At 37.2% G+C, this 26,480-nt stretch overlaps 1 protein-coding gene across 2 annotated transcripts in view; it reads right to left on the bottom strand.

Moving 5' to 3' along the window:
* Positions 1–26,480, bottom strand: part of SLAIN1 (SLAIN motif family member 1) — a 48,712-nt gene that overhangs the window by 6,728 nt on the left and 15,504 nt on the right. Inside the window, exons 3-6 of one of the 2 annotated variants that reach the window (XM_084521685.1) lie at positions 14,594–14,743; positions 12,592–12,741; positions 10,029–10,367; positions 1,111–1,275 (exon numbers count right to left, since the gene is read on the bottom strand). In XM_084521685.1, the coding sequence (XP_084377811.1) occupies positions 1,111–1,275; positions 10,029–10,367; positions 12,592–12,741; positions 14,594–14,743 (804 nt within the window). The remainder of the gene's footprint in view (positions 1–1,110; positions 1,276–10,028; positions 10,368–12,591; positions 12,742–14,593; positions 14,744–26,480) is intronic. The other variant, XM_084521686.1, reaches the window with a different exon arrangement.

The raw sequence follows: 26,480 nt of genomic DNA, 5'->3' as shown, positions 1-26,480 counted from the left end.
AAAAACAAACAAACAAACAAAAAAAAAACAAACAAAAAAAAACAGTGCTGCCACTTATTTTTATGTTTTTCAGAAAGGTCATTTCAGAAGAATTGCATTTTATACACACATGTTTACATACAAAAACACACAGAGAAACATGTATTTTTAAAGTAGTAAGTAAAATTAAACTCTCAACACACTACCATTCAATTTACATGTGGGACCCTGAACAACTATTTCCAATCTCCTATTAGAAAAGGACAAAAATAAAACAAACTAAATCCACCACTACGGTATACTATCAAGAAAAGATTCAATTTAATCTTTTTGAAGATGTTTGAAACTTCTACTCTGATTTGAAGGAAAGAAGAACAGGTTTTGCCAACTTCTCCCTCCAAAACCTCATAGGAAATGGGAGGCTAAAGTTCAATTCCTTCTCCTCCTTGCATCAAATGAAATCCACTTTTTCCATTTCCCATCAGAGGATCTCAATAATCATGCTAGGAAAGAATGTCTTTTTGACATTCTATGTTCATAATTCCACATCCAATAGATCAATACTGCACCCCTGCCAGCTGGAAGTCAATTAAATTAAACTAATTAGAGACATTTTAATTCACCCAATCAACAAGTATGATATACTTGAGGATATAATCCTCCAGTTACCGCATTTGCATGGAACAGAGTGGCTCAAATTCAACAGGAGAGAGGTCATGTGTTTTGAGATGGTATTTATACAGTGTACTGTATAATACAGCACTGTGTAAATTACTAAGAAAAGCAATGTTTTAAATTCTAGTATCAAAGCTGAAGAACTAAGCTTATATGAATTAATTGCATTATTGGTTCTTCTATATTACTACTACTAATAATAATTATTATTGTAATTTTAGTTGAAAGGTTGACAAAAATGAGTGGGCAAATAAAATAAAGGTAGTGTTGACACTCAATACTGCATAACAAGATGGGCTAGATGTTGCCTTCCAAACTAGCAGCTTTAAAATCCTGAGCTATATTAAAATCCAGTGTAAAAGGAACACAGCCTGCTTTAATTTTTCATAAAGCACAGACATAAACTTTACCACTCTATTGATCCCTTGCACACTGCCAAAGAACACAGGTACTTACTACACGACTGCATCCTTGAAATCCCATTACTTGCTCCATGTAGATTGGAATCAAAGCTCTGACTGTTCCTCACAGTGACTGGAGAACTAGCAAAGCCAGAAGCATTGTTAATGGCAGGAGTACTTGGCATCCGAGCTAGGTTCGGCATGCTTCTTCGGAGTTTATCTGAAGCAAAAGAGCACAACATCCATAGTCATGTCAGAATTTGCAACAAACACAAGAAGCCTCTGAAAAAAAATCTGTAAAAAAATCAAAATTAAAACCGAATTCATTCAACACAAAGAAGGGTTTTGCTCCATAGGAAGAATAGGAATACATAATCAACAGCCTACCAATTGAACCCTTCTGACTATTGTAATGCCACAATTATTCACAAGTAATTTATAAAACATCGATAGGCAATGCATTTTAGGGATAACAAAGATCTAAACACTGTAGTGTAATAATAAGGATGATTTTCATGTAAACGTGTAAAATAGGTCGGATGAATCATGCCCTAAATGTGCCTATTTCTTTGCAGTGAATACAGAGGCATCAGTGACAGTCAGAATATCTACATTGTGGATGTCTAAAGACAGGTGAGATGAATCCATCATAAGTGACTAAGTCTTGCTTTCAGGTGCCAATGAGATGCTAAAAAAAAATCTATTCAGTACCTAACCTTATTAGCATGTTAGGTTTCTGCAGGAGGCCATGCACAAAACCTGCTAAGTCGTGATGCTGTCAGTTGCTTGGAGACCTGGGTTGACATCAGGATTTTCAAATCTGGTGGGTCTCCCTCCTATCCCACTTGTGGTGTCTGATTTGGTGGGCATTTTCAGAGCAGGCCTGTAGGATAAGGTCCTGCATAAAAAGAAAGCTGGAAATGAGATATCTGGGGGCAGGCTTAACAGCTAACTTAAGTGTCTAAGAGACTGAAAGTCTGAATTGCCTCCTGTGATGTGACAGACTTCAGTAAAGCACCAGTGTGTGGAAATAACAGGTCATTCATTAAATCTTGTTTGATAATAACACTAATATTGGCCTCAAACGTTGTGCTGCTGCTGACATGGCTACATTTCCTGTGGTACCATTCTCAGTGCAGTCCACCAGCTCATGTCCCTTCAGCAGGTTCCAATGCATGGTACAGATCTGTCTTCAGTTCTTACACTGCAACAGAAAGCAAGGGTGTGCTTTTCCTGTAAAACGTATCTGTGACTTCTCTCTTCAATTACAAGCAGGGCATTTCGAGATTACAGTTTTGGATTTATGCACAGAAATAACACTTATATCACACATGGCTTGGAACTGCTGTTTTGGGTTGACCTCTTAACCCACACAGGGCAAGTTCAATTCACAGAAACTTGATTGACTTAGGAGTCTCTGTTAATCAGTTCACATAAATATATAACCTATTTAGCACTATCATGAGCTCCTCTAATCCTTAAAGCTGATAACAATTGAGAGTAATAAGAAGTGACAGTATAGTTCTATCTATACAGTGTATTAGTAGTCACTAACAGTAACTTGAGTACATATGATGCCTATGTACCTTCAGTGAACTAAGTCACATCACAAGGCTACAAGCTGTTAGCTGTTCTTATGACTGGTCCTCATGATAAGAACTGATACAGGATTCTGAAAATATTCAAAACATCTTTGCATTTCAAAGGTCCAGCATTTCTAATATCCTCATATCCCAACTCCCAATTAGTAGTGCCTACCTGCCCTTGTTGGTCTTCCCTTCCATCCCAACTAAGGTTGACTTGCATATGTAGTCTAACACAGAAAACCATTGCTATCTAGGAAATAGTTTAGATAGCCCTATTCATATTATTGAAATCAAACAGTAAGTGTGGAAGGTAAGTCAGGGAGGTGTTCAGTGCAAGTAAAGGGAATTCAAGGTTAGAGTTCCCAGAAACTAGAGCATAGCTAAATCGCAATAAATCTTTCCCAATATGAAATAGAATTGGAAGAACCTCTCTAAAGGGTAACTCTTCATCAAAGAGTTAGACGTGTTATGCTTCTGTGGCTCATCACTGACACCGGCAAACTGAAACTGTCAGTGGTATAGCAACAAACATTAGTAAAGGGATTACTATTGTGATTCAGGTAAGTATTCATATAATTGGTATAGCAATAACACAACTGTTATCAGGCTTCCAAAACCATCGTGGGGATGTGAACAATGGCATCCACATAGCTACTGTGTGCTCCTATTTCTGAAATATTCATGATTTTGCAAACTGGAAAGGGAACTGCCCAGAGCTGCAGAAATTTCATGAACATGAGACGTCTGTAACTACTGTTTATTTTGAAGACCAGGCCAACCCTTTAAACTCATAGGCCATGAAATCCTAGGCTAAAATTACAGCACTTGGCAAAAAATCATTTGAGCAGAAGCATGGTGGTAGGGTAGATTACACTTCATAAAATAGATTTTTGTCTAATACTATCCATGTATCACACAGTATAAGCCAAATTCCTTGGAATCTACATGCTTTTCCACTCTGGGACTGCATCAGCCACAACAGGAATAATCTGTGCCTAGAACTGTCCAGTGGATGCAGCTATAGTAGGAAAAAAAATGTATAGAAGTAGCTTGGATTTCCTCTGTGTCAAGGGTGGCCATTTCTTTTGCCTTCTGTTCATGTGTCCCTTCTTGTTCCAGCAGTCTGCTCTGCTGATGATTCAGTCCTCGGGCAGCAAATTCCTGCTGCACCTGCAAATTTTCATCCATCAAACATCTGCATTACTTCTTTGATGATTCCTTTTGTCTGCTGAGATAAATGGCCCTGAAAAGCAATGAAAATAGCAGGTCAATGTTATGTTTAAGGAAAACCCAGAAATGCTCATCTCGATAGTATTCTGCAGCTTTCATTTCCTTGGATGATGCATTCTCTTTCATCTCTTTCTTGAAGTTTGTTCTGTCACCCGTTCCCCTCCTAAGAACAGTGGAGAGTCTTATAGAAGTTTTCAGTGAAAAACTGTCTTCTGTGAGTGTGGTATACAGAAGTAGACAATGGGAGTTTTGTGATTTTAATATTATTTCAGGCCACAGAGACATGACTAGATATGAACTTGCTGGAAATCTATGAGAAGAAAACAAAAATATTTCGCTAAGCCGCATTCCCTTTTTAGAGCTCTTTGCTCTTCTAAGACTGATGAGAAAATTAACAGAAAGAAGGAGAGAAGCAGTAGAGCTGCGATAAGTTCATTCTGTTAGGGACATGTGGCTTCTAACACCAGCGAGGAATTCCACAGCACCTGTGCCTTCCACAGTATCAACAGCTATTGTGATCCACTACTGAGTCTCATTTAAAATTTGGGCTGAGATAAATATGATGTTTAAGTAGGATGCAGCCATACAAGGCAACACAGATGTATCTTTGCCTTTCCCAGCCTTTTTTGAGATGTATTAGCATGACCTACAGACACTGTATTACTGAAATTTTTGAAACGTGAAGTACAAAATGCAACAATAGGTCATGCAACAAAAGTAATAATCAGTTTGTGGTTATTACCACCTTCTCAGAGAAGTTCATGCGTATACACACGTGCTTGTCACTTCATGAGTATTCTTTAGGTGGCATGCATTGTCCATGTTTCTCGTATCCGCAGCAGAATGATCCACAAAAAATCTCCTATTGCATGTTTATGCATCTTCCTCCACGTGGCATCCACACTGAACTGCACGTTGCCTACAGCACAGGAAAAACTAGGAATTATGAAACAGAGGTCCTCTGCCCTCACCTGAAAGTGTCCATGGAAAGACCTCCCCGTAGCATAGATCATAATTACTACAGCAAAGAAACTGGTCAAAAAGCAGGCAAAAATGTCCCTTATCTTGTAAAATATGCTATGAAATTACAGTTAAAATTTACCTGAAATTACAGGTAAGAGGCAGTTTGCCTCTTACCCAGTTGCTTCAGTTCTGATTTGTCCAAGAACTTCCTCCCCAAATGCCATTTATTCTCTGAAGTCAGCCAAGGATCTGCAGTCCAACATCTTTCTGGTAGGAAAACACAACAGGCAGCACCTCCCTGTTGTCTTCTGGTTCCAGCTCTGTTGGCAGCCTCCCACGTTTCACCATTTCTCTCCTTCCACTGACCAAATACTATTATCAGCTGAAGATTAACATCCATGCTGCATGCAGTCAGGCTTTGTACTTGGAGCAAAGCTGCACCACAAGAGGTAAGATCTTGGTGGGCTGCCAGACTGGGAGTTCTGATCTTTGGGTTTCCTATAGATGCTCTTGAAAAATATTATCTTCTCTCTGCCAAAACAGCTTCATCCACTGTGTTTCATCAACTAAAGCACTTCTAGCAGCCCATGATTATGAATAAATGTCTCTCAATTGTGATTCCCTCAGATCTCACAGAAGTGGCCCAGAGTCTGAGGGAACAGTTTTGAGAACAGATATTTCCTAGAATACTAGGAAATATAAAAATGTTGCCAATGCAACAGGTCCTTATGCCATGTCAGACTGAAATATCCAAATGGTATATATAAACCTGTCAGTGATTTCTAGAATTGGAGAAAGGTGTTAGCAGACAGCAAGAAAACAAAACCTAAAATGATCTATGGGAATACCTACTGGAGTAGGTATTCCCAAATGGATGGCCAGCATCTTGCAGATTGATTAATCTATATCCACTCTGTAAAACTGGCAGGTTATCAGCATAAGTGTTTTGAAAAAAAAGATCATTGGTCATATATGTAATAGGAGTAACTAGCCCAGATTTAAAAACACCAAACTGAGGTTAATTTGGACATTTAATGACTATTGACAGGAACAAGACTAAGCTCAAGTAGAGGTTATGTTTGGTCTATAGTGAAGCGTCTTAAAATATATTTATTCATTCATCATTTTTTCATTTAGGTGTTGTCGACATTTTATTTGAACAGATTCACATGCCTGACCAAAAGTGCACTATAGTTAAGGAATCTGACACAATGAATCATAATTATTTTGTCTCAGAGAAATCAATATCACTGTTTAAGCTACATTAGCAGTTTCTTTCACATATTTAAATCCTCCACATAAACCCTACAAATTCAACCCCACTTTATCTGTACCCAATGCACGAAGAAGTTAAGGGAAAAAAAAATAAAAGGAAAAAATCTGAGGTTATCTATTATTAAATATTATGTTCTATATTATTTAGATACTCAGAATTTGTTCTGAAATCCTAAAAAAAAAAAAAAAGCACTTAATTACAACTTCACCTTAAGGGATATATACTGTTAATTTCTCTTCCTCATCTTCAAAGACCTGAGATAGTATATACATTACATATATTACGCTTATAATATTTATAAATTATGCTTGTAACATCCTAAGTACACCAGGGTCTAGTTAAAGATTTATGGAATCATCGGTGGTGTAAAAACACAAATACAGATTGAGAATTAAAAATAAGTCTTTCAGTTAAGCAAGAGACACCATTCTTCATTATTGAAAATATTTATATTTTGCTATGATGAGCACTTTGATTTTAATCAGACTTATTACTTCATGCTGGTATGTGTCCCCCTCCAAAGATCCCTAAAGCATATTAAAGATTTTTCCATTATCCTTCCATGACTTTTCTCCACTGTTTACTATTCTCAGTAAAACTTCAGGGATGACTGAGAAAATTGTTTTTTTTTTTTTCTCCTTTTCTTTAATAGTCTGCTAAAATTTCTTACTGATTTCTCTCTTCCTTACAGAACTTAAAGAGAGGCTAAGAGCAGAAAAGCATTCAGTAAATCAGTAAGAACAGGCCTTTTCTCACCCCTCCAAACACACAAATCAATGTCAGTCTATACTGAACTGGTATCTAAACACAGACCTACTTACTGACCCTAAAATGCTGCTGTTTTATAGAAGGAAGGAAGGAAGGAAGGAAGGAAGGAAGGAAGGAAGGAAGGAAGGAAGGAAGGAAGGAAGGAAGGAAGGAAGGCAGGCAGACAGGCAAGGAGGGAGGGAGGGCAGCTGAACTGGGCACTGCATTCGCATGGGGGCACCTACATCCCAGCATAGGTGTCTCCATCAGCAAGGCAGATCCCATCCAATACATGTGTATGGATACACAAAATGCATCCTAGGAATAAAACATTCCTTACTCATCCCTTAAAAAGTCCAAAAGCATTTACAGCAATGAATCAGAAGTCTTATCTGCTCAAACCTTTGCAAGGTCAGTTAAGGGAAATGACAAGGAGGAGCAGCCACCTCAGTCCCCAGAAGGCACGCATGTCTGCACAGTCACCGTGACTGCCAACCTCTGTTTGCTGACAGCTTGTTCCCCTTGCCCTTTCCTTCAGGCCAGCATTAAGCTCCTCTCAGCCTTGTAAAAACAACCCTGTTACTGGGGTGACAGTTAGGGGACTATCTTCCCAGACACTGGGAACCTGGCTATGGCATTTGAGTACTTGCTGGGATGTTCACTGTCTAGGTGAACATTTTATCTTTCCCATTTGTTTTCTTGAAGGCACTTCTTAATCCAGTTTCATATGACAAAATATATTAAAACTACTCAACATGCACACAAGAGTATACTCTTAAAAAAGTATTGAAATTTTCCAAGTTTATCACACCTTCAGTATATTTTTCACAATACAGGTAGTACAGGTCTAAAGTTAGAATAAGTATCTCAACTAGCATACCATACCAAACAAACTTCACTAAGGGCAGGTAGAACAGTACCTCCAATACTGTTCTTACAGGCCAAAAAAAATGTACTCCAGCTAAACACAGAGACAATTCTGGGGGAGGCAGTGCCAAAGTTAAACGCTGTTTTTCCTTCCCAGACTGAAAGCCAAAAGTCAACAATTATTTGCAAATTACTCTTCATTTATGGAGAATTCTGTGAATGACAAGATGAACCAGTGGCCAGACTGTTGACTCCATATACAAGAACACAACTGATCGCTTTGGAGGAAGAGAGAGGAATACTGTTGTAATGGCAGTATTATAGCACAGCATGGTGAAAGCTCAATTTTGATTAATTATCCATGATACTTTCCACATATATTGAAAGGAGTGACAGTTTAGCCTCTCCATCCATCACACACCCTTTCTCATCTGCCTTGGTAAAGTGTAGCAGTCTGAAACATTATCCATCATACTGAGGTTCAGACAAATTCTTATTCTGCAGTCTATCTCAATTTCAGCCTGTAGGAGTTCTTGAAAGACATTGTTGCCAAGATGATGAGAAGTGTGAATGAGAAGATACTGTCATAATACTCAGACATCTTTGATACAGAATAAATAAATAAATAAATAAATACTCCTTGTCTGCCAATAAAACACAGCCAAAGTAAAACATTTCTCATGATCAGCATTTTCTATTTCTGTTTATCACTGCTGCATGAGTCATAGGGTGAAGGTGAAGAAGCTAAAGAGATAATTCTCCTCTAAAGATAGTGGTACAGTCTATTACAGGATTGTCTGTCATGCCAGCAAACAAGTAACTGGAGCCATACATGTTGATTTCCTAAGCAACACCAACCACATGACCCATCACCTGGAGATTTTTGAGAAAAAAAGACAACCAGGTGATAAATTGGTGGCATTTTACATTTACATATTTTCTAGTTAATAGTAAGAATTATGTTATTTTTAGTGTGCTGCAAATATTTTTTGGGATTTCCATGTGGGAATCCAATGCCTAAGTTCTACTGACATGAACATGAAAAACATCATTGAAAAAGGCTTTGGAAACCGTACAGAGATTGCAGCACAACATCCTGCCCACATTACTGAATCAAAAATGTCCCATAGCCTTCCTCTCTCTCTCCCAAACAGAGTTTCTGAAAGCAGTTCACCGTTGTTCCATTCTTATACCTCACTGTCAAGAAAAATAACATTGGAATGAATGTGGTATATATGCTGTACCGACAAAAGCCCACATCGCTGTACTCTGCATTAACCTTAGCCTTCTTTATATGCTGCCACTTGTCGATTATACTTTCATGCTGTGTCTTACTTTCAATGCCAGTGCTCTTGGCACCAACCCGTCATGCCTGATTTGTCAGGAAAGTAACATGCATACCTGTAGCACTCTATAAATAGGAACTGTTTCGAACAACACATTTATTTTCTTGCCCAAGGCTGAGCTGTAACCTATAATGTTACAAACAAGACCTTGACTGAAAACTGACAGTCTTAAATTAGCTTGGGGACTGAAGGAACAGCAAAGTAAGACACAGCAGGAGGAAGAAAATTGTGATCATAGTAAGGAGTGAAAGGAAGGTAACAGCAACAATGGAAGGAAACTTAATTCTTGAATAAGTACTGAGAGGAAAAAAAAAAAAATCAGAGACTCTGAAACACATCTCTAATGCAGTGCAAAAAGCAGTAAGGGCTCAGGGTAGTTTGGAAGTGACATTATCTTATACTACTTCAACAGACCACCCTACCAGACTTGGAACAAGAGCATTCACCCTTGTCACAAGCACTCATTATGCATTCACAGCAAAGCTACATTAATGGAAAAGTTAGGAAGTAAGAAAGAGAATGTAGTTAGGAATGAAATGTCTTGTAAATATTTCATATTTTGATGGATCTATGATGGCCATACATAGGTCAAGCACAAAAACCTAATCAGGTTTTCCAGCTAACCAGAAGATGCCTAGAAGATGCTCTTTTTCCTTTTTCTTCTTTCTCCACTTGTGCTCATACAATTTTACAGAACATTTTAATGCTGACTAAAGTACTTTCATGACTGAGTCACGGATTACATTTGGCAGCAAATTACCTAACAATAACACTCCTCTAATAACAAAAAGTCACAATCATTTGCACAGATTTAAAGTGGTTGTTGCAATTAATGGACTGACCTAGTAGTCATAAACTAAACACTTGACACTCGATTTTCCCAACGTGATCCTTACAACTGGCAGTTTGAACAGAGAAGCACAAGGAAAAGACTTTCTTGGAAAAGCATGCAACCCACCTCCATTAATCCTATTTGGTTGCTGTTCTGGTGTTTGGGCTTGAGGAGAATAGTAGGGCTGCTGATAAGTGCTTGAAGGGAAGTGCTGAGAAGTTGGGCTCCTCCTGCAGTCCCGAATACTGGAGAAAGTCTGTGAATGTGGGATTCCTCTCTGGAATGGGGAGCAGCGGGTGAGGCGTGGTTGTGGAGGTGGGAGGTGGTCAAACTCTTCCTCGTCTTCAAGGCTATAGCGATCATATTCCTGGTCGCTGCATGTCCCCTTCTTTCCTGAGTGCAGTGATACACTCGAACTGTGTCTTGACACTGACGCTGAAGTTGAAGCATAATCTTGTCTAAGGCCTGTAAATTCCAAGAAGAGGATGACTTGGCTTCTGTTAAGGGATCAGCTCTTAACATACACTTCAATCCTGCAGACTCAGCAAGTAAGCAGACATAATTTTACAGCAAGAACTGGATTGGCAATGTGACCAAGCTGAAGATCTGCTGTAGGATTCAGCAGATCTAACTTTCAGTGTCTCCCTTCAGGTATCTGAGCCTGAATTACTTCCCTTGAGATTTCTTTTTAATATGTTTGTGTTGTGTTTTTTTTTTTTTTTAAGAAAAAATAAATACAGTCATCTCCAAAATGCAATATGTGTGAGTTAGATGCGTTAGATGCTTCTCTTAAAATAACATGAACTGCCCTCAGGGGGTGCCTATTTATTTCTCTACCAGTGAGAAGACTACATGAGTATTAAGCATTTAACTTCTAAACACCCTAAATCAGAGGAGAAGTCAACATTCACCCAATGAGTTTTCCAAATCACTATTATACTTTTATATTCCTGCAATAAAAATGCTAGCAATTACATTTCCTAAACATATAAGCCATGAAAATATTCCAGCTCTCCAACCTCTCTGAACCAGAGAATTCCTGCTACCACCCAAACTCACATAAAAGGGTTGGAGGTAGGTAGCACCATGGTATTTTAGACACGTGCATTTTACCACATTCTTCTCAAAATGTCAGTTGTTGAAAACTATCCCATTATTAGCACTGCCCCAGAAGAGCAAGTTTGCTCCAGGTTAAGTGAGGGGGAAGTATCCCTCTCAGCCCTCCCACATCCTCTTTTTCCTGACTGCACAGCAGACAGCCCTGGAAGGCATCACCTTTCCAGCAGCTGAGTAATTCTGTGAATAGCTGGGAATAACAACTTCCTTAAATTTACAAAAAACTCTCAGCCTTAACAGATGTCTTTGTTACCATAATGGAAATTACTTAATATGCTTGTTTTTCCCTCTTGAGTGGGAGTTTCTATTCATGCAAGCAAAGGTGCATGCATAAACATTCGCATAAAATGCTACCACTTTCTGCAGTGGACAACAACCATCATTCACAGATTGTGTACAAATTGCTACGACAAGAATGAGATACAACAACACTTGAAGTAGATTAGAAGAAAAAACATATTTTTTTCCAGTTTACCAATGACCTGATTTCTTAGAGAGCTAAGTACCTGAAGTCTTTTTTAAACTTAACTCTGAAGAAGGATAGCACAGATGCCATTTAAGTAACACATTCCTTCATATGTTTGATAGTCATAAATATACATATATATTTAAATTCTGATCACTTTCACATAATATCAGAAATTTTCCAAGCCATGACAATACACATTCACTAGTTGAGAATTCAGCTCCCTTGGAAAGTTTCACACTTGCTGAATTTCTCTGCTGAGTGTAACTAGTGCTACCAGACTTACAGCAAGTTCAATTGCTGACAAGTCTGGTTGGTCCAGCCACATTGGATCTCTTAATTTCTTGCTCACATTTTATCTTCATTTCACATAGTCAGATATTAGTTTGCACGGTCCTTCAGTCATCATCTCTGAACTTCCTTTGTTTTTAATAACATTATTTCCTCTTTTATGTATTACTTGGCACTCATAGAAAGTAAGAAAGATACTGTCTGTTGTCTGAATGGATTCTAAGTCAAATAGTCTTTAATAAAATAATTTTCTATAAATTACTATCAAGCCAGAATATAATGTCAAAAAAACCCTTGGGCTCAGATTTGTGCATAATCACAAGTCTTACACCAAGATGTCAAATTCCTATACCTCAAAATTAAGAATTTAAAGTATCAACATTAATTTGAGAATTAATAAAAACAAAGTAGGGGCAAAAAAGTCCATGAGAACTGCTTATATTTTTATTTTCTCACGACATTTATGCATGAAAAAATGCTTTAGCATCTCCCTTCCCCCTCATATAAAATAATTTAAATAGCATGGTAAGACATTTAAAACAGCTAACTAAAAATGTGCTCAAGGGGTATGGATCTACCAGTTGGGATCCAGAAACACATAAGAATCATGTTTTGAAATATCCAGTATCCTTAACATGAACCCAACAATGTTGACACCTTGTGCTTCCAGGTGAAAAATGTTTCCACCTGCCACTGAAGAGGTGACTCCTTTTAAGAAAGGTCCGGTTGACTGAGACCAGGCAGGAGCAGTTCTGACTCTTGTGGGTGATCTTCCTCAAATTATTCTGAAAAACAATTAAGAAAAAAGCCACCTACTCTCTTCCTGCAGACGAGCCATGATCTGAACATCAGTGAGGTCCTGCAGTTTGTATCCCATGGAGATGGAGTCATCCTCCAGCTCTGAGGTGCTCAGCTCACTGTCTATTGATGACTGTGGGCTCAAAGGGGAACTTCTAGAAATGTAACCTATGTAAAAAGAACAGATAATGTTTGTGAATATGTCTGGCCATTTCTCATTCATGACTAACTTCCCTTTATGTTACAGTAGCTTAAAATATTTATATATATAACAGATGAAAACCTTCAGAAGTATAGTGCAACCGACTAACAATTAACAAAGGGACTTGATACTCATAAGAAGCATAGTAACAGATCACAAATCCCTCTGCTTGTTCCCAAAAGAGTCCTACAGAGCCCAGACAATGAATAATTTACTGAGTTCAGTTCTGATAGCTCAGACTAGCTAGTGTACTCTAAAACTATCTGCATTTGAATCCTTACGAGACTCTGGTTCTCCCTGTTTTGTTCTGAAAACTGAGTGCATATGTGCCTCCAACTTCTGCTCAGTACTCAGATTCCATATTCTAGCAATTTACCTGTTTTTCTTTAAATTGTTTATTATCATCTGAGAAATAAGTTATTATAAAAATTAAGACTGAAAAATGATGCAACAACAGAGAAAACAATGCCTCCTTCACAGAGGTAACTTTCGGAGAGGGCTCTTGATTCTACTTTTTCCTGCATAGTTGTAAAAGTATAAACTAAATTGCAATTAGTTGAACGAGCTAGTTTTTGTCCAACTTTAGAGAAAATTTTTGCAAATAAAATGCAGTTTACTTCTTAATATCCTTTGGACGACCAAAGACTCACTGCCTACAGGATAATAACCACTGTGATGAAGGCTCTTAAACTGTGCTTATATCACAGATGTGTTTGCATCCTCTAGCACAGCATCCACTAAAATTCATCATAAAATCAGCTGTTCTCTAACAGGATCTCCAACAGAATTATTTTGCGAATTATTAAAGCGAATTATTTTGCTTTGGAAGGATTGTAAGGGGGAAATATATTTGTTTGCCTTTTCAAATTTGCAAGTTATAATGGTTCTCTAGGTTTTGCAGAGATAGTAACAGCTGTACTCTTTTGGAGCATCAGTTGGAAACTAGACATCAGAGACAGAACTAGATGCTTTTGTTTAGGAACTAAACGGCATCCCACTGAATAGGGGAACTTAGATATCTAGCTCACACACACCTACATGAGGCATTTAGAGTCTGTGTCTGTATCTCACCTGCTGCACCCTTATTTCTTAACAGGGCTTTGTGCACGGATTTCACACATGGTAAAGAAAATTGCACAGAGAGCAGTGTGGCACAGAGCATACCTGCTACTGCCAGCAATACAATGTTAATGCCTCTTTCCCAAGGGATTATTTTCTCCATTGCCATTTCAGCTTAAGAGAAGCCATAGATATAAACTGACTCCTGATACCTGTACTGAAGAAGGAAAAATGCAGCTCTTCACAATTAACTGAAAAAGTGGGTCTTTTTCCTAAAACTCTTGTGTCCCCTTGAAATTGGTGGCAAAAGTAAAATAAATCTTGGATAGTAGCACCGGTGCCAGATTGAAAACAGTCATCTTTCTGCTGGCTGTTTTTATAACAGGTAAATTCTCCATGATGCGGTAAGAGGGAAGAAAGGGCAAAGCTGGGGACCATTTAAAATGATGCTGTTGCAACTATACACTCAGGTTAACCATTATTGAGAGCTAGGCATTGCCTTCTCTGGCAATGCTAATCAAAAAATTAAAAATGGAATATAAAAATTCCACTTGCCGTGGAACACAGAAAACAACCTACATTGTTAGGTAATTGCAAAATTTTAGGTCATTTTAATAAAAGAATCTCTCTGAGATGAGAGATTCAATCATCTGAGAGACACAATCATCTGAAAGGTGCATTGTTGTTAAATGCTAGCAAGATTAGATTTGATTAAGCAATTTTGTAAGCCCCATAAATCCACAAAAAGTTAAGCATTACCTGTCCGTTCAGGTGTTAGTATTGCTTTACTGGAGGTTTTAGAGAAGCTGGGACTGTTAAAGCCATTGGTATATGGGGTGAGTCTTGCAACAGGACTATAGGGAAAAGCCAAGGAGACAGGTGTAGAGAAGAGGTTCCGCCATCGGCTAGCTGTTACAGATGTGAGGGAGGAGGGAAAAAAAAATAAAATATTTATAGTTATAAATAGAATAGTGATATTAGAGAGAAAATCATCTAACAATAATCTCTTCATTACACATTGTTTACTTATGGCAAATGGGAAATAATGGTTCAAGTTCAGCAGCAAAACAGAAGACTAGCAGAGCCTTCTACATGTAAGACTGTTCCACTGAGTTTTCTAGTAAGAATGTGTTGTTTGCTATTTTCTATGTATACACCATTTTGGCATATATTTATCACATACATCATTGTGTGTCAAGACAAAGTAACAGAGGAAGCAAAACCTGTTACAGTTAATAGAGAAACAAATTAAATTTGTAGTGCTCTTCAAGGAATCGTTCATGGCAATCAATCATCACACAATTGAATTACAATTATCAGCTGTGAGAGTTCAGAGACAAAGCAGTAAAATATACCCAACCAAGTGCTAAAAACAACCATAATCCCATAGCAGGCTTTTAAGCTACCATGACATATTCTCACTTCTCTTTTCACAGTGTTAAGTTTGTGGCTACAAAAGCATGACATTTTTTCACTATTTTTGAGGACCAACCAAGTAATAGAACAGAGCATATCTTTTTCTATGGATGGCTTACAACAAGGTTGAAAGGCATATGGTCTATTCAGTAATGTCACAAAGAGCTTAGAGTGGGCAAAAATACTAAAGGTTTATTTAATTTATATTCTCTTAGTTCTCCTATTAAAATAGGAATACATCTATAGTTTGGTTTGCTTATTTTTAGCATGTGTTAAAAAAAAAAAAAAAGTTAAAATAAAAAATATTCATGCGGTCTTTGGAAAATAAATACTAGATAGAAAAGTTGCTGCAAGCAAAAGGAAAATTTTTAAAAATTAATTTCAGGGAACACATTCAGATGCAAGCAGTTTGTGCAGAAAAAAAAAAAAAAAAAAAAAAAAGATCATATATTTATTTGTGATAGATTCTGTTTTGTCCTGAGAGATGCTGTATACAGTGACACAAGGGAGGGAGCTAGGGATATACTCATATCTAGCTTAGAAATCAGTGGGATAACTTTGACATTTAGCAGGAGTACTTTGCTGTGACAAGTGTTGCCAACCAGTTTCAAAACCAAAAGTCCTCAAAAGCTAAGTGTCTAGCACTGGAGTTTATATCACTAATCTGCTCTATTATATGGACTTGTTCATCCGGTTGTTCTATGTGCTCACAGATATTCAAACAATGTTCAAGCATTCCATGTTTTAAAACCTCTCCATCACCGAAATGATTTAGCAGGACATACAAACTTTATTCTTCCTTCTTGACAACATCAACACAGAGTGGCCATGGGGACAGAGGGGAAATGCATCATGTTGGCAGGCTGTCAATCTCATTGCTGCAACCTTTTGGAGTAATCAATTAGCTATCATTCCAAAATATAGTGTTTCCCCCATTCCTTTTGCTTCGTCCCACTCAAAGAGTTTGTCCCACTCCTGGGTTTACAAGGACAAATCAGCCTTTTGTACTCTTCCCATCAGTGCTACTAAGCTTACAGTGAAGGAAACTGCTTGTTTCCAACCCTAGCCTGCAGTGGAAGGGAAGCACCTGCAATCCTTAGTGTCTGACGGAGGGAAGTAAGATGTAAGAATGCAAATTGTGATCTTTTCTGTCACCTCATCACAGAATTACTACAATTCCCTCATTTTTCATGATTCTAGTTCCTTAAAAAAGCTTAAAAAAACAAACAAAAAAAAAACACCCTACAGTTCATAACTAGGAGTAGCATCAGCACCACTTCTAGAAAATTGCCCAGTGCCTAGCAACACAACTGCTTCCATGCAGAGTTATTTGTCCTTAACATTTATTGAAGTGATCAGTTTAAAAGTCAAGTATGCAAGTGTTACAGGATGAAAAGGAGAGCAAACTCAGATGACCACAACTCTACAAACTAGTGCGTAATACAATGGCTAGGGATCAGATTAACTCAAAAGGAGGCAGAAACTAAACTGCTTCACAGCATTCACTTAAAGAAACATGCATGATAGTATAGATCTAAATATCATATACACAGCTAATACTTGCCACTTCCACTAGAAGTCATCAGTGAGGAGCAAAGGATGACAGTTCCTTAAAATTCTATTTTTCTGCCTACCACAAGATCTGGTTTTGTCACAGTCTGATCATTTGCCAGGCCAATTAGCTGCCAGCATGTTCTCACCCACAGATGTGGTCAACCATACAGCACAAATAAACATCATTCATTACTCTGTACAATCACTACTGTGAGCTGGCCCATGAAGCACAAAGCAACAGTTATCGTGACTATGAAAGCAAGAACCCACAGTACAAATATAATCAGTATTTATGGCAAAACAGATTCCAAATTACTCTTTCAAATAGTATGGGTTCTCAAGGGAAGAGGGAGAAGGATGCCAACAAACTCTAGAGAAATACTGTTCTAATGTCCCCAGTTCTACGGCTTTTGGTCACCATGTACCATCTATAGCCTGAGAGTGTTTAAACTTCACCTAAGAACTGACATTGTTTGTATATACAATTAGTTTCATTATTTAGGATCAAATATAGAAAAACATTTTCATTAGGTTTCAAATCTAAATATCCAAATGAAGTACATACCGAGTACCTCAGCAGTATTAACAAAGACAGCAAAATCAGACTTACATAAGTCTTGTGCTATACCAAAAATATAAAAAGGTACGTAGGAAAAGACTGATATGTACATCTAAGCAAAACTATAATTTAATGTAAAAATTTGTAAAATCACAGAATACTGAAATGGATAGTCATTTTAGGACAGTTATTTTACTCCAAACTGATTCTGAGACTGCCCTGATTAGCACAGTAAAACACCATTACTCATGCAAAGATTTGCACTTCCTTCACTGTTTGCAGCAGACTCTTTCCAGAGAATGAGACAATGTTGTGATGACCCATATTTTAAATTTAAAAGTCCATCTGTTAGACTCCGATTTTTATACTGTTTGTAGTTTTTCTTAAAGCCCCAACTCTGGTTGTCCAGAGATGAATTAAAAAACTCACCTACCCTTCAAAAACAAGGAAGTTTCTAACCCTTGCATTTGAATAGAAATTTGAATAATCCCTCTCTGAGTGTCTTATACTGAAGACACACTAAAGGAAGAAAAAGTTTCAGCCATGGAAAGGAAAGCAAGCATATCTAAAGAACCATCAAGAGAAAAGAAGCAAAAAAATAAATAAATCCATTTGACTTACTCATGGAAAAGTATTAAATGCATTAACAATTTGACTTCTTGACTTCTTGAAGTATGAAGCTGTTGGCCTTTTATGCCAACAAATGGAATTAATATTCTTTAATATGAAAATATAAATTGTCCTAGTCTTCAAAGTAAACAGTTAGAATTGAAGTGCCCCATGACTTTCCTGGATTTGATCAATTCTTAATAACTAGATTGCTGATAGCATAACGTGTTATATATACTATAACTACTACATGTACAATAATATTTTTTAAAAAGACTTCTCAAAATGTCTACATGTACATAATCAAACCAAACCTTTTCTTTAAAAGTTAAATCAGCAACAAGGGGGATTTTTCATAACTTTAAAATGTTCACTAACACAACTGAAAATTTTAAAAATTACTTAAGATCTCATTTTTATAACTTTTCTGGAGATATCAGAAGCTACAGTAGACTAGAGTAATAACTCAGAGCACCTATATACACAGAAATATTCACCATATTGATTGTTGTTAATAATCAACTTTTGATAAGAACTGATGGAAAAATTTACATGAAAATGGCAATGGGGAATATATAGGGAATTTCATGGCTCAAAAGTAATGGAACACACTGCAAACTCAGAGCATGCTGTACCATACCTAAAACAATTCCTTTATTAGAAGCAATTCCTAATTTAAGCTACATAATCACACATACAAAAATCTGGTCTTGAAAGTAAAGCCAAAATGTACTATTAAAATTAATGGGATCATTCATAAGCTGGGACACAAGATAAAAATGGCATTGACCCTCATCATGTTTTAATTTTGTGGAGTTACACTGAAGCAGAACAGAGACAGATCGAGCACTGGTGCTGTATGTAAAACACTGTACTACCTAAGGATAACAGCTTCCAAGAAACCAAAAGAAGTACATGCACATTTTAAACACTGTCCATTTTCATAACTCCACTGTGAAACTCAGTTTGACAGAATTCTGTAACATGGCAACTTACCTTCTCTCTAACAACACAAATGAAAAATATTTCTTTGCTATAAAAACAGAAAATAAAGTCATAAAAAAATGTATAATATTACTGACTAAACAAATTATATTTGAGTTACAATCTAGGCTGTTCATCCACTCAATTAGCTTAAGTTTTATATAAGCCTTCCGGCTAGAGACAAAAATACCTTTTGAATTCAAATCTAAAAAATAAACTGAATTGCATATATACATTTATTTGAACACAGGTACTAACTAAATGGCTTCAACAAAATCTCTTTTTTGAGAGCCAAAAAATTGGAGGATTACTTACAATACTGTCAATTCAGTAAATTCAAAACTGCAGGTCAGGATAAATCTAGGGTCTTCTGCTGTGCCCTGTGCCCCTGCACTGTCACCATGTCCTGCCTGCATATCAGTCACACAGCCCTTTCTTGCTGACGTACTTTCTTTTTAGAAGGAAACACAAACTATTTCTGTGGTACATTCTGTATATGGCCAGTTGCACAACATCTACGCTTAAAAGAAAAATGTCTTTCCCATGAGTAAAATACACAACCCTGCATGGGAAATACAGGTATTTCATTGATCACTGGGGAAATTAAAGAGTGCTAGAAGAAAATTCAAAACCCACTCCTTACTGTAGTCTAAACCAGCTAAGAGGCATCATCCAACTGAGACATATGTAAAAACACCCTCCCAAAGATATGTTTTTAACCTTAGTTTTATATCCCTGTAAAATGGTGATTCAGAGTCTGCGAACTCCTCCTGAGGGTATATGTATGCCTGGGAACAGGTGAGTGGATAATGCATTTGAAAAGACAGACAGAATAGGGAGATGCAAGTTCCCACTACTTGCTGAATATTGCAGTTTTGAGGACATTTGCTTAAGATTTGGGAAACATGGGGTCCTACTACTCACTGTGTAGATCTACTCAGGTTCTTGGAAAACACAGAGCTCGTATATAACAGTTTTAAACACTCCTAGGTGGACAAGAGGTGCTATACACCCAGCTGTATCCAATGCCGTACTGCCACTGTGCAGGGATGGATCTCCAGGTACCTAAATTTCAAAGCAAAGCCTAAGCAGATCTTGTCTCTCAACTACCTCAGTAGCTCTCCAGCAGAAGGAGCTCAGAAGTACTCACAGTCCTTAGGCCTGCATCACATGTTGAGGCATTCAGCTTCTGTGCTCAAAAGAGAATGACTGTAACATCTTCCAGCATTTATCTGAACACTGCGCTTCCAAGCTACCCTCTGTAATTACCAGACTAAAAACCTGTCTGTGAAAAATTTGGCTTTTTATTAGTTAAAAATATTATGAATTCTGGGCCTCTAGTAACTGGGTGTATGAGCATCGAGTTGTACTTGTAAAATTGGAAGTTAGTCTGGAGCATGTATATATTCCCCTCTTGTTGAATATTATTATACCACAAAGTCTCAACTTTTCAAGCATCACACTCTTCGTTCCAGTCTCCCACAGCACTCGTGGTCATCTCAACAGCTTGTTTTAGCTCTTATGGTTTTAAAACCACAGCTGTATTTCCCTTAGCCACTCAGTTACCAGTAGAAACTTTGCCATCAGCATAGAGTCACATTTCATATGTTTAATGCACATTTTCACTCACATTGAATCTGGCATTGTCCAAAACTATTTCCCTGCACTGCCATGCCCATCTCACAAAATGCTCCTGGGGCTTGTTTGCTGTTTTTGTCCCTTGATGTCTTGTTCAAGAGAGGCAAGGTACCTCATTTTCCCCAGATGCAATGATGACAAAGATAAACTCTGTAACTGTAGACCACACAAGTCCATAAACAAGGGTCTCCAAAATAAAATTTTGCGTATGTATTTATCTTTAAACCTCCATAATCAAACTGAAATGGTTGAATAAATAAATGTCAATATTTTCCTTTGGTTTTCTTTGTTTTTCTATGCTAAATTATATGACTTCCTGAACTCTTAATGTAGGTTAGCTAGTGAGAAATTACATATCAATTAAATGTTTTAATTTGATTGCTTTTTGCAAGAATGCAATTCTGCTACAAAATTCTACATTTTCACAGTGCTTTTAGTAGTCAATACACAGGATTGCCATGTAAAATAAGTAAATAAATCAAAAAGAGAGATTAAATACTCTTTTTACAAAAAGAACAATCCAAATCAACTTCTATTCCATGTCAAATGTCTGAAGAGAACAACTGCCACTATGGCTAGACCACACAGTGATACATTAGGAGGAGCTCAGAGAATTAATAAAGATTGCCCACTTTCAAATAATGTTAGTTTTAAATGTATGTGAGACCAGAAAAAGCTTGTTTCCCAATTCATTCAGATAAAGCAAGTCCTTTTTGAAAAATACCGTAAAAAGATTAAATATTAGTGTAGAATGAGAAAGCAGTTCTGTTGGTTTGTATTGGTTTACTACTGTCTAAATACATCAAACTACAGCAATTCACATACCTCAAGATCTGCCCCCTACAAAGATAGCATAGGCCTCTTTTAAAAGTACAATCAGAAAGTGTATTTAAATGGCAGTAGTTTCTAGAACTTCCACCTAGTACAGCAAAGCAATGTAATCAACAGCATGTGTTTGGCACACTGCAACTGGTGAACAAAATATAAATCTAAATAAGACTTGGGAATGCTGTACTTTGTTAGACATATTCCAGTTGTGCCAATTATTACCTACCAGTATGGGCAGGTAAGTTTTCTACATTTTTTAAGACAGATGAGCTATTAAGTTACTAAGTTACATTAAGTTACATTAAGTTACTATTTCAAAGTAACTTAATGAAAGACTGATCTGAAAATCGTCTTTGGACATATTATATACTGGAAAAATTACTACGTTACATTCCAACTGCAGTGCACTGAATTGCAGAGTCTCTAACCACCACTCCCCAACCCAACTTTTTCATAAAATTGATTTTTTGAAGGTATTCAAAAAAATAGAAAGAAAATGGAATTGAGAGGTATAAGTTACATGCCTCCTACAAAAATAAAATAAAATAAAATAAAATAAAATAAAATAAAATAAAATAAAATAAAATAAAATAAAATAAAATAAAATAAAATAAAATAAAATAAAAATAAAGACAGAAAGGAAAAAAAAGGATACCTTCCCTTGTAAAAACTATGTGCTTTGGATGGTTATTTTTTTGTTTTTGTTTTTGTTTTTTTTTCTTTTAGTTTGCCTCTTCTTTTTAGGTGAACTTTTAATCAACCAGTTATATAAACAGTCAAGTACAGATGCTTCATGAAAAATGTAATTGTCTCAGCATTTATTTTCTTTCTGGGCACACAACTCTCCCTGCATGCACAGATCCAAAAACAAATTTTCAGGGAAGAGGTAACAGACAAATCTGGCTTCCAAGTCTCCCTTTTTAGAGAAATTGGCCAAATATGGTGCTGAAATACTAGACCTAAGGAATGACCTAGGGCCCAAATATCTGTTCTCTCCCCAGCTCCCATATTCAGCAAGTGCCATTTTATATAAACTGCTAGTCTGATGTATTTTCCTTCTGTTTAGTGGATTCTTAATCAGAATCATAAGTATACAAGCTCTCACATTTCAACTAGTCTGAAACAAGATACAATTACCTAAGCAGAAGACTCATTCTCATGAGAATTACTACATAAGATAACCTGGAACAAATCTATAGCCCCAATCTCTTCTGCCAAACTATAATAATCTCATTCATTAAGAAGGGTGTTTGCATCACTTAAAGTTAAGAGTCTTCAAACAAAGAACTAGGAGCTTCCAGAATAAGGAATTCTTACTAAAGGATTCTTACTAAAGTGAATGCTAAATTTTACATGGGGAGACCACACAAATTCACTCAGGAGGAATTCACCAAAGGTTAAATGATTACATCTAAATCAGAAATCACATCTGGTTCAGTCAGTCTCTGTACTGGAAATACATTTGTGAGTGTCAGGGAAAGCGTGTATGCTCTTTCACCTTGTTCTCACTCTCTTCTAGTTATCTATTTATAGTGCTTTAGGGCACAGGAACCTGTGTCACAGAGACACAATAAAGATGCGCTTACGTATAGACATTTATGGCTGACCTCGTCACCACAGGACAGAATATACTCAAAAGAGAAAAAACAGGGCATGATTCACCTTCCCTCCACTTTAAAAGGACAAGAGCTGTGCCTGTTTGTCTCCACTGACTACAAAAGGAGCCCAGTGTAACTGGCTCAGATACAGATCTCTGCATATATTCAAAAGAAACTAACTCTGACAACATTCATTACAGGGAACAATAAACAGAGCTTAGAAGCAGATTTGAGAGACTGCCTTCAGTTTTCTCTTTCTCAAAGCAAATGAAAAAGACAACTCCTCTGTAGCACTAAAGCACAGCAATGCTTGCAATCATCCAACCTAAACAGTTTTCACAATCCAATTAAAGTTGTTGCACATCTTTCTTGGCAGCTTGAAGGGGAGGCCTTGCTACCTTCCTACAGGATGATGCTTTACCCCAGCCCTCCCCATGCCATCCTCTCAGCTGTACTGGTACACTGTACCAGCAATTAAAACTGCCCTTGCAAGACTTCATGCTCAATCAGACCAATTAATTCATCTTTACTAAAATGAACTTTTTGTAATTATTATTTTTTTTTAATAAAGAAGAGTTCTTTGTTCCAATTTACCAGGAAGATGCTGGCAAGTTGTCAGTACATTTAAGAGAGAGATGGAGAAACAGAAAAGAGCAGCAGGAATGTGGGGCTGATGAAGTTACCATTGCCTCCAAAAGAAATGCTTGTTAGAGAACAGCCTCTACGATGTGCCAAAAGGAAAGTGAGATGAACTTAATGTCTTACAATAATTACTTACACATATAGCACAGAGCAGAGTAACATCATTGGAAATTCCATCATATTTTGATTTTAACAATTAGCATCCAAAAAATGTCATGTAATCATCTCAGCTAGCAGATCTGAAAGGGAAGCAGTTCCTGCAGGCAAGACTAAAGTTAGAACAGGATGTGTATGCCTGCTGAAGAGAAAGTGGGTTATATTTCCATATAAAAAGATTAGAGGAAGACACAACCATAGCAACCTAAGTTGTCTTATTCCACATGTGGAATAAGTGGATCGAAGGGATAAGGGATAAGTGTGAAATATGTGGATCTACAAGAGACTTGCAGGTTTGTTTACACCACAGAGCAGAGCAGAGTGTCAAAGAGCCCAGAACAGGAGGAGGCTGGTACATCTATCTACCTAGAGAAAGGTAAGACCATGACAAAAAACTAACACCAGTTCCACAATCAGCACACCTTCACTGCCAACTAACAGCATCCAAACTAGCCAATATAACTAATCTGGTCTCACATAGTTCAAATAACCTTGCAGAAAGCTCCACACCATACTAATTTATGAATGGTGTTTTCATTCCTCTAGCATGAAACAGGTGTCCTCACAGGGGCATTCCCATTCAGTCTACAGAATATAAAAGCATTAGATTTAAGCAGAGTGGTGTCAGAAGATATGGCACACATATCGTTTTAACATTCTGAGCATAATGATCAGTGTAAATCACATTTTTCTTCCTATCCATTTAACACTGCCTGCTAATCCAAAGGGAAAATGCTTTGGTTGGCACAATTTGTGAAATACTTTACATATTCCTTTTTAAACCACAGGTCTGTCACTGATTACTCTAACATTACCATTCTGAAAAAGACATATTCTGTAACAACACCATCAACAAAATCAGAAATCTCATGCTTATTGCATAAGCATTGTGAAGATGATCTCAATTGTTGTTTTTTTGTTTGTTTGTTTGTTTGTTTTGTTTTGTTTTTTTCCTTTGAATTCATTAGGCTTGTTAACTGCTTTGTCTATATTTCAGTGATTGTGTGATACAGCAAAATCTCACAGAATACTATGGGAAACATACCTGCAATCACTCAGTGCAGGTTTACACGTTCCATTTGCTATAGTTGTTTTTGTTATTTGTGGATGACTAAGTCTTGAAATGAAAACTGCCCTTTAGTTTTTTTCTTTAAATGCTGGCTTTCAGGTCTGAAGTGTCTCCCAGGTCTGAGAAATAGCCTGCCTGGGTCTCAGCACTTCTCTTAACTAACCTGCTGCTTGCCAGCCCTGGAAATCTATGTATGCCATATCACTCATACCACTCCCACCCAGCAGACATTTGCTCTGCAGAACAGTACAACATCCTCTTTGAGGTCTGAAGGAATCATGGGAATGTCTGTAGATAAACAAGCATCCAGGATTATGCAGCTGCAGGAGTTATCTCCACAGCCTAGATAATTCAACACCTGCAGCATCCTCATCAGAGATACTTTACCAGGATGCAGCTCTCACGCAGTAGGGTTAGTAACTACCAGTTTGAGATGACTGTGCGGCACTATCACCACAGTTCTGTGGAGGACAGCATTATCAAAAATAGATGAAGAACTTAAATCTGTTTCCTCTGACTCAGAACTTCCACACCATGATTGTCCCTTGGAGAGGGACTTTGCTTTTGACTGCAAAGGTATCAACAATGTGGGTTTGTGGAAGGGGAAGGAGATGCTATCTAAGCAACCTAACATGAAAATAGACTGTTGTACAGTTTGTCTTTTGCATGTTGTTCCTGTGCAAAGCTTATATAGTATTCACCAGAATAAATACAATTAATATTTCCTGTTTCTACATAAAATGTATCAAGTTATGTAACCAAGTTTCAAGTATACTGTAAAGAAGCCAAAAAAGTTTAAAGTCTAAAGCCAGGACCATAATCTAATGAAGTCATTAAAAAATAAATAATAATAATAATAATAATATAATATAATAATAATAATAATAATAATAATAATAATAATAATAATAAAAAGCTAATTAAGCTGCCCTAACCAGAAGAGGAGATGGAAATTGCCCCATAAGAAACACCTACTATCCCAGTACCAGATCTCAAGGACAGGTCATTTGATTTTGAGACAGAAAGTAGTTACCAGGATTGCTATTTAGAGAGACTACGTGATTCACTGTTCAGAAGGGAGGTGGGAAGTAATACCTCTACAAACCTTCCAAGGCATATTCTCTTGAGTATGCTGAATTCAACACCCTCACTAGCCAAGATTCTGGATCAACAAAGAGGAAAACTTAGTATTATCTATAAGTATTATCTATAATGCATGTTAGGGTGAGGGGGTGAAGGGTAGGGAGGGTTGCTAACAGTATTGGCCCATGATAAAAAAAAAAAGTGCACTTAAGTAAGCACTTCATCATCCTAAAAAATATCTGGTGACAAAGTTGACTTAGGAGAAACCTGACCTGTCATTCCTTTGGACATGGTTACCTATTGTTCAAAAGTGGGCTTTTAAGCTGCTACTCCATCTGGTACATACATTGGGTATGAGACTTCTGTTATAGGTTCTCATGTTTCCCAGTCGCACAGCTGTGTCCCTTGGGACTACCTGGATGGGGGGAGTTTGCCTCAGTATCCAAGGGGAAGGAGCAGCAGTATCACATCCCCTATTCACATGGGCACATGGGTTCTGCATCCACCCAT

This window comes from Aythya ferina, assembly GCF_964211825.1.
Source record: "Aythya ferina genome assembly, chromosome: 1".
NCBI lineage: Eukaryota > Metazoa > Chordata > Aves > Anseriformes > Anatidae > Aythya > Aythya ferina.
The sequence above is the reverse complement of the archived record's forward strand: the minus strand, read 5'-3'. Positions and strand labels throughout refer to the sequence as shown.